Source organism: Salvelinus sp. IW2-2015, unplaced genomic scaffold (genome assembly GCF_002910315.2).
Source record: "Salvelinus sp. IW2-2015 unplaced genomic scaffold, ASM291031v2 Un_scaffold564, whole genome shotgun sequence".
Taxonomy (NCBI): Eukaryota; Metazoa; Chordata; class Actinopteri; order Salmoniformes; family Salmonidae; genus Salvelinus; species Salvelinus sp. IW2-2015.
In genome coordinates this window covers 718,123-727,309 of record NW_019942576.1, presented here as the reverse complement: position 1 = coordinate 727,309, position 9,187 = coordinate 718,123, and the positions used below count along the sequence as shown (strand labels likewise).

At 48.6% G+C, this 9,187-nt stretch overlaps 1 protein-coding gene across 1 annotated transcript in view; it reads left to right on the top strand.

Moving 5' to 3' along the window:
- LOC112068574 (receptor-type tyrosine-protein phosphatase mu-like) overlaps positions 1–9,187 on the top strand; it is a 180,546-nt gene that overhangs the window by 77,094 nt on the left and 94,265 nt on the right. The window contains 1 exon segment of the mRNA XM_070438203.1: positions 7,760–8,032. Within this exon segment, the coding sequence (XP_070294304.1) occupies positions 7,760–8,032 (273 nt within the window).

Below are 9,187 nucleotides of genomic sequence, written 5' to 3'. Positions count from 1 at the left end.
GCTCCCAACTCTCCCACCCAGTTCCCCCATTCCCTCCTCCTCCTCTCCTCCTCCTCCTCCTCCTTCATCTCCAACTCTCCAACCCAGTTCCCCTCCTTCCCTCCTCCCCCTCCTCCTCATCTCCAACTCTCCCACCCAGTTCCCCTCCTCCTCCTCCTCTCCTCCTCCTCCTCCTCCTCCTCCTCCTCCTCATCTCTCTTTCTCCCACCCAGTCCTCCTCCTCCTCCTCTCCCACTCTCCCACCCAACTCCTCCCCCTCCTCTCCCACCTTCCCAACCAAGCTCTCCCCTCCTCTCCACTCTCCCAAACCAGCTCTCTCCTCTCCTCTCCCAACCAGCGCCTCTCCCCTCCTCTCCCAACCAGCTCTTCTCCTCCTCATCTCCCACTCTCCCAACCAGCTCCCTCTCCCACTCTCCAACCAGCTGCTCTCCTCCTCCTCTCCCACTCTCCCACCCAGCTCCTCCTCCTCTCCTCCTCTCCCACTCTCCCAACCAACTCCTCCCCTCCTCTCCCACTCTCCCAACCAGCTCCTCTCCTCCCATCTCCCAACCAGCCCTCCTCCTCTCCTCCTCTCCAACCAGCTCCCTCTTCCTCCTCCTCTCCCAACACCACTCCTCTCCTCCTCCTCTCCCAACCAGCTCCTCTCCACCTCCTCTCCAACCAGCCTCTCCTCTCATCTCCCACTCTACCAACCAGCTCCTCTCCTCCTCCTCCTCATCTCCCAACCAGCTGCTCTCCTCCTCCTCTCCTCCTTCTCCCAACCAGCTCCTCTCCTCCTCCTCTCCCACTCTCCCAACCAGCTGCTCTCCTCCTCCTCTCCCAACCAGCTCCTCTCCTCCTCCTCCTCATCTCCCAACCAGCTCCTCTCCTCCTCCCTCTCCCACTCTCCCAACCAGCTGCTTTCCTTCCTCATCTCCCACTCTCCCAACCAAAGCTGCTCTCCTCCTCATCTCCCACTCTCCCAACCAGCTGCCTCCTCTCCTCCTCTCCCACTCTCCCACCCAGCCCCTCTCCTCCTCCTCTCATCTCCCACTCTCCCACCCAGCTCCTCTCCTCCTCCTCCTCATCTCCCACTCTCCCACCCAGCTCCTCTCCTCCTCCTCCTCATCTCCCACCTCCCCACCCAGCTCCTCTCCTCCCTCCTCCTCATCTCCCACTCTCCCACCCACGCTCCTCTCTCCTCCTCCTCATCTCCCACTCTCCCACCCAGCTCCTCTCCTCCTCAACGGCATGCCTCCTCCTCTACTCTCTCTGTGTCTCTCTCTCTGTGTCTCTCACTCTGTGTGTCTCTCTCTCGTCTTCTCTCTCTGTGTCTCGCTGTCTCTCTCTGTCTCTGTGGTCTCGCTCCTCTGCTGTGTGTCTCTCTCGCTCTCTCTCTCTCTGTTGCCTTCCTGGGTCTCTCTCTCTTATGCCCTGCCCTTTGTTCCATCGCCACATGGGTTCATAATTAGTCCTCATATTTCTCGCCGGCCTCTTCGCCATCATAAGTTTGTTTTACAGCCAGATTTTATTGCGTAAAATGGCGGCCACACGGTGAGGCTTCACGGGAGGGGGTAGAGGGGAAGTTAGTGATATTATCTACCAGTGAAAGGGGTAGAGAGGGAAGTTAGTGATTATTATCTACCAGTGAAAGGTAGAGGAAGTTAGTGATTACTATCTACCAGTAAAGGGTAGAGGGAAGTTAGTGATTACTATCTACCAGTGAAAGGGTAGAGAGGAAGTTAGTGATTACTATCTACCAGTGAAAGGTAGAGGGGAAGTTAGTGATTACTATCTACCAGTGAAAGGGTAGAGGGGAGTTAGTGATTATTCATCTACCAGTGAAGGGTAGAGGGAAGTAGTGTTATATCTACCAGTGAAAGGGTAGAGGGGAAGTTAGTGATTACTATCTACCAGTGAAAGGTAGAGGGGAAGTTAGTGATTACTATCTACCAGTGAAAGGTAGAGGAATTAGTGATTATATCTACCAGTGAGGTAAGGGGAAGTTAGTGATTACTATCTACCAGTGAAAGGTAGAAGGGAAGTTAGTGATTACTATCTACCAGTGAAGGGAGAGGTGGAAGTTTAGTGATTACTATCTACCAGTGAAAGGTAGAGGGAAGTTAGTGATTACTATCTACCAGTGAAGGGTAGAGGGGAAGTTAGTGATTACTATCTACCAGTGAAAGGTTAGAGGAGGAAGTTAGTGATTACCTATCTACCAGTGAAAGGTAGAGGGGAAGTTAGTGATTACTATCTACCAGTGAAAGGGTAGAGGGGAAGTTAGTGATTATCATCTACCAGTGAAGGGTAGAGGGGAAGTTAGTGATATATATCTACCAGTGAAAGGTAGAGGGGAAGGTAGTGAATCTACTATCTACCAGGGAAAGGGTAGAGGGGAAGTAGTGATTACATCTACCAGTGAACGGTAGAAGGGAGTTAGTGATTACTATCTACCAGTAAAGGGTAGAAGGCGGAAGTTATGTATTTACTATCTACCAGTGAAAGTAGAAGAGGGGAAGTTAGTGATTACTATCTACCAGTGAAAGGTAGAGGGGAAGTTAGTGATTACTATCTACCAGTGAAGGGTAGAAGGGAAGTTATTTATGCTGGGGAAGTTCTTCTTGTCTGTAATGAGTTAAATAGCTGAAAGAGCACCGAGAGACTTGCGTGTTCACAGGGACCCGATATTTCCCAGCAGTTTATGACAGATCTAATCTCCAATGGATGTGTGGAGCTGGGGGGAAATTGAATTGGCAAATATCGAATAGGGCTGACAAACTGTATCATTTCTAAGTCAAACATATTGTTTCTGGGTTTTACACTGGTGTGGGCGGTCTTGAATTTTGATTATGAAGAGGAGTCAGGAGTCGGGAGCTTTCTTGGTTCCTGTTTGAAAATGTATCTCTCATGGAGATTCTGCTSAGGTGAAAGCAGATGGTTTACTTCTTGGAAAGGTTGTAGGTCAGTTGAATTTGTCTTACGTTGTCTTTGCACCTCACTACCCTTGAGTTCCACTTGGCTGTGCATMAGTAAAGGCGTACGAATGCTTCCCTGTCTAAACACTTTAGAAGAGTTTGTGCATYTATTATGATTACATTTTGATGTTTTTGTTCATTTTGGACTTCGMTAAGGCATTTTMGGGTTGTTCTGGGACACAATKTTTTTTTKTTGGGGAAAGCCAGTCTACGCCCCTTCGTTYGTGATTGGTCATCAGTAGGGATTCTTCAGTAAAGTCTTTGTTGTCATTCAACGAGAGACGACTCGTTTTCATGCAATTTTTTTCATTTAATGATACTGCACAAAACACCTTGTTTAGATGTAAAATTGCGTGACTAAGATCTCATTGGCAAAAACGGCAAAATCAATGACAGATTGAGTTGTCTTGGATTAATTCTGACTATTTGGAGGAAGTGTGTACTGGCTACGGCGTCTAACATGGACACACTGTACTATTGCCGTTTTTTTTCGTTTTTCAAGCAAATGCCTTTTAAGGAAGTATGTGAGCTCACTCGTCCGACTTCGTCTAGACGCTGAACTGAAGAACACCTCGTCCGACTTCGTCTAGACGCTGAACTGAAGAACACCTCGTCCGATTCGTCTGACGCTGGAAAACTGAAGAACACCTCGTCGCGACTTCGTCTAGACGCTGAACTGAAGAACACCCGTCCCGACTTCGTCTAGAGCTGAACTGAAGAACAACCTCGTCCGACTTCGTGCTAAGAACGCTGAACTGAAGAAACACCTCGTCCGACTTCGGCTAGACGCTGAACTGAAGAACACCTCGTCCGACTTCTCTAGACGCTGAACTGAAAACACCTCGTCCGACTTCGTCTAGACGCTTGAACTGAAGAACACCTCGTCCGACTCGTCTTAGACGCTGAACTGAAGAACACCTCGTCCGACTTCTGCTAGACGCTGAACTGAAGAACACCTCGTCCACTCGGCTAGACGCTGAACTGAAGAACCCTCGTCCGACTTCGTCTAGACGCTAACTGAAGAACACCCGTCCGACTTCGTCTAGACGCTGAACTGAAGAACACCTCGTCCGACTTCGTCTAGACGGCTGAACTGAAGAACCACCTCGTGCGACTTCGTCTAGACGCTGAACTGAAGAACACCTCGTCCGACTTCGTCTAGACGCTGAACTGAAGAAACACCTCGTCCGACTTCGTCTAGACGCTGAACTGAAGAACACCTCGTCCGACTTCAGGCTAGACGCTGAACTGAAGAACGCCTCGTCCGACTTCGGCTAGACGCTGAACTGAGAACACAACTCGTCCGACTTCGTTAGACGCTGAACTGAAGAACACCTCGTCCGACTCGTCTAGACGCTGAACTGAAGAACACCTCGTCCGACTTCGGCTAGACGCTGAACTGAAGAAACACCTCGTCCGACTTCGGCTTAGACGCTGAACTGAAAACACCTCGTCCGACTTCGCAAGACGCTGGAACTGAAGAACACCTCGTCCGACTTCGGCTAGACGCTGAACTGAAGAACAACCTCGTCCAGCTGACCTCGGTCTCGACTTCGGCTAGACGCCTGAACTGAAGAACACACTCGCTCGCAAGACTTCGAGCTAGACGCTGAACTGAAGAACACTCGTCCGACTTCGCTAGACGCTAACTGAAGAACACCTCGTCCGACTTCGAGAGCTGAACTGAAAGAACACCTCCGTCCGACTATCGGACTAGACGCATGAACTGAAAGAACATCTCGTCCGACTTGCTAGACGCTGACTGAAGAACACCTCGTCCGACTTCGGCTAGACCTGAACTGAAACACCTACGTTCCGACTTCGGCTAGACGCTGACTGAAGAACACCCGTCCGACTCGCTAGACGCTGAACTGAAGAACACCTCGTCGACTTCAGCTAGACGCTGAACTGAAAACACCTCGTCCGACTTCGGCTAACGGAACTGAAAACACCCTCTCCGACTTCGGCTAGACGCTGAACGAAGAACACTCGTCCGACCTTCGCTAGACGCTGAACTGAAGAACACCTTAACACTCACAACAAACCGGCCTTAAATGTAGGATTCAGTTGTAGAAAGGCCTTAAAGTGACAAAAGTGTTCAGAGGAGATATGAAAAATACAGCAGATGCTCTCCTGTACACTAGACTAGAGCAACCAAGTAAAACCCGGGTTCATTATGTAATATTATAAACCACATGGTTGATATGTCAAAATTAGATGAGTTAAGATTGTTGATTTGGTTTTAATGATAGTTTGTGGCTGATAGTTTCAGAATCCTGATTAGCCTTAAGATTTTGTGATTAAATTAGCAGTTGTCACATTAACCTTCTTGGGTTCATTTATACATAACAATCTCAATTGAATAAAAAGATCATTTTGAGCTAATTACAGCAATTATAATGTCGTTCTAAATGTGGAGTGTCACTGAGAGGACTGTTATCAAGCAGCAATATTCATTCTCATCTTTGATATTCATACCTGTCTTTAATATGTTCAATAGTAGTCTTCAAATAATTTGCCTCAATGCAAACTCCCATATCGGGTCTGTTCTCTGTCTCTCTCTGTCTCTGTCTGTTTCTCTCTGTCTCTCTCTCTCTCTCTGTCTCTCTCTGTTCTCTCTGTCTCTCTCTGTTTCTCTCTGTCTCTCTCTGTCTCTATCTCTGTTCTCTCTTCTCTTCTTTCTCTCTCTCCTCTTTCTCTCTCTCTCTCTCTGTCTCTCTCTCTCTCTTTTCTCTCTCTCTCCTCTCTCGTTCTCTCTCTCTCTCTGTTCTCTCTCTCTCTCTGTCTCCTCTGGTCTCTCTCCTGTCCTGTCTCTGTCTCTCCGTTTCTCTCTCGCTCTGATCTCTCTCTCTCTCTCTGTTCTGTCTCTCTCTGTCTCGTGTTCTGTCTCTCTCTTCTCTGTTCTCTGTCTCTGTCTCTTCGATCTCCTCTCTGGTCTCCCCTCTCTGGTCTCATCTCGTTTCTGTCTCTCTGATTTCTCTCGCTCCTATCTGTTCTCCTCTCTCTCTCGGTCTCTCTCGTTTCGTCTCTCTTTTCTTTTCTCTCTCTCTCGTTCTTCTCTCTGTTCTCTCTCTCTCTCGGTCTCCTCTGTCTCTCTCTCCCTCCCTCCTGCCATGCCACCCTGCCTGCCAATATTCCCATCTATAGCATTGGAAAAAGGCTATGGCTTTGGACTAGGGCCCACTTAATCCCCCACCCAATCCCTATCCAGTTCCTATTAATATTGCCTATTGCCTCTGCCGCTTCCCAAGGCTTTCTACCCAGGAAGCCTGGTTCAGGGTTGGTTGTTGATCTCCCCTTCTTATAATACACTTAACTCCCAAGCCTGACATGGAATAGGGGGCTATCACGATAGTAGGAACCTTTTTCATGTCATTATTATTTGCGGCACACTTAGAGCGGTGCTCTAATCCCCAGCCGGCGTCAGGATTTCTAGCGCCTAATATCCTGGCAGAGAGCGACACAGAGAGAGTCGGGAATGCTTCTACAGTTCCCCCTATTTTATTTCCTGCCATTTTAAATCCCTCCACATAGATGAGATATTACCCACCTGACAGCTATCGCTATGACGTCTGTAAATGAGATGGCGCTCTACTTCTCGGCGGGGCGGGCTACGAGGCTGCAGGCTTTCATGACTTTATTAAAGCTGTCTGTTTCAGTCAGAGAGCGAGGAAAGGGTTGACTAGACACCCGGGTCAATACTAAATTGTCACCACCTCAGCCAACGTCCAGTGTGATAGTCTCTCTCATCCAATTGCTCTCAGATTAGCAAGTCTACATGCTTATTTATACGGGTAATTCATTCACTGCTCACCGCTTTAGTGAAGTAGGAGTTRTGCTTATGTTCAGTACAGTATCCTCAGATCCTCAAAGTTCTACAGCTGCACCATCGAGAGCATTTTGACTGGTTGCATCYCCGCTTGATATGACATCTTCTTGGCATCCGACCGGAAAGTGCGACAGAGGGTAGTGCGTACGGCCCAGTACGTCACCGGGGCCAAGCTTCCTGCCATTCAGGACCTATATACCAGGCGGTGTCAAAGGCCCTAAAAAATTGTCAGACTCTAGCCACCCAAGTCATAGACTGTTCAATCTGCTACCGCACAGCAAGCGGTACTGATGCACACAAGCTGAGGATTGTATGCTTTTAAAATAAAGGGTAGACTGCATGACTTGAAATCGCTGGTAGCTTGACAAGTGTATTCTGTCAAGATACACAAACTGTAACGCATCAGATATGCTTTCTGAAGAATTAGTGAAAATGTGTATCGGTCATTGGCAATTACTATTTCCTATGTTTCTCCGTCTAGCTCATTCATTTACAATGATGGGTTAAAATGCAACCCTAGGAACATGTAATATGCTGTGATWTCTTTGATTCTTTCACATTTTAATTGATAAGTTGTTGAACGATCAAAAMAACTCTTTGCACAGTTCTCCTTGGTACACATAGTGGATGAACAAATGTTAACATCTCTCTCTGAATCAGAGCGGTGCGGCGGGCTGCCTTAATTAACATCCACGTCTTCGGCGCCRGYGGAACAGTGGGTTAACTGCCTTYCTCAGGGGCAGAACGACAGCTTGGGGATTCGATCCAGCAACCTTTCGGTTACTGGCCCAACGCTCTAACCACTAGGCTACCTGCRGCCCCATTAGACTCCTGTTACACATTTCAAGTCCTATTATGATTCACTGACTCATGCTTCTTTCCAGCAAGCAGAGGAAGATGCAGCKGAAATATTGCAGAAATAAATTTGATTGAACGATTACTAGGTCTTCCTCTCCTGTCTCCCTGCAGTAAGTACCAGGTGGTGGTGGTGGAGGAAGAGCGCCCCCGGCGGGCGCGGAGGGCGGTAGAGATCCTGCGCTGCTACCCGGTGCCCATCCACTTCCAGAACACCACCGTGCTCAACTCCCAGTACTACTTCACAGCRGAGCTGCCCATGGGCGACATCAAGACCCCCGTACCCTTCTGCATCGGAGACAACCGCACCTACAACGGCTACTGGAACGCCCCCCTTCTCCCACACAAGAGCTACAGCGTCTACTACCAGGCCGTCAGCACGGCCAATGGGGTGAGTGAGCAGGGGGATGTTGGGGTGGGGATTGGCCGCCGGGACTTCATGTCAGTCATGACTCGTTCACACCCAATATAGGAGATTGAATGTGAAACTGATTGGAGACTTTTTACTGTGTCATGTTTTCTATGTCTTTACAAAAGCCCATTTTGAAGTAATTTCCTCATATTGTTAATATCCTATAATGCACCACTTACTCCAAATGATTCATTGTTTACAGGAAATGGCCCCTTATTTAAAAGGACATTCCTGTTGATGTGGCATTATGGATTGGTATTTGTGAGTGGGTTATTTCTATGTCGTCTTCCTATTGGCCCAACCCTGACTGCCAGTGTTACCATGCTACAGTCCAACCCACCTTACCTCTCATTTCCTGTCTCCTACCAACTCTGACACCCAAGACTTCTGCAGTGAAAACAGACAGTACAGCCTCAATCTCAACAGTCAGCTAGAGTCTATCTCATCACTGAGTTGAATCACTTCCCTGTTCACAGGGAACGGAGAGCAAGGCAAACTYGATGCAGAAAATTGTGATAAATGAACAGCCACAACAAGACTCTCCTTCAGGGCCTATTTGACAACCATTCCAGCGTCCTAATGGTCAATAACCCAGTATTACAACCCCATTAACCCTCTTCTCCTAACCACTCTAATGTACTGTCAGTGGGAGTACAGGCCAGCACACCAAGAGGCAAAACACAATTTTTATCAATGTCCTGCTGCTCGGATTGTATAAAAGTTCACCCATTCACAAATGCATTATTAACACTTTGGCTTAATTGATGTTTTTTTAAACACCTCCCCCTTTTCTAAATGCAAATAAATTAGCCCTAATGAAAAGCCCATCCTCCTCTCCTCAGCCTTCCTCCTCTCCTCAGCCTTCCTCCTCTCCTCAGCCTTCCTCCTCTCCTCAGCCTTCCTCCTCTCTTCTGCTGTCCTTCTCTCCTCCTCTCCTCAGCCTTCCTCCTCTCCTCAGCCTTCTCCTCTCTCAGCCTTCCTCCTCTCCTCTGCCTGTCCCCTCCTCTGCTGTCCCCTCCTCTGCTGTCGCCCTCCTCTGCTGTCCCTCCTCTCCTTCTGCTGTCCTCCTCTCTTCTGCTGTCCTCCTCTCTTCTGCTGTCCTCCTCTCTTCTGCTGCCCTCCTCTCTTCCTCTC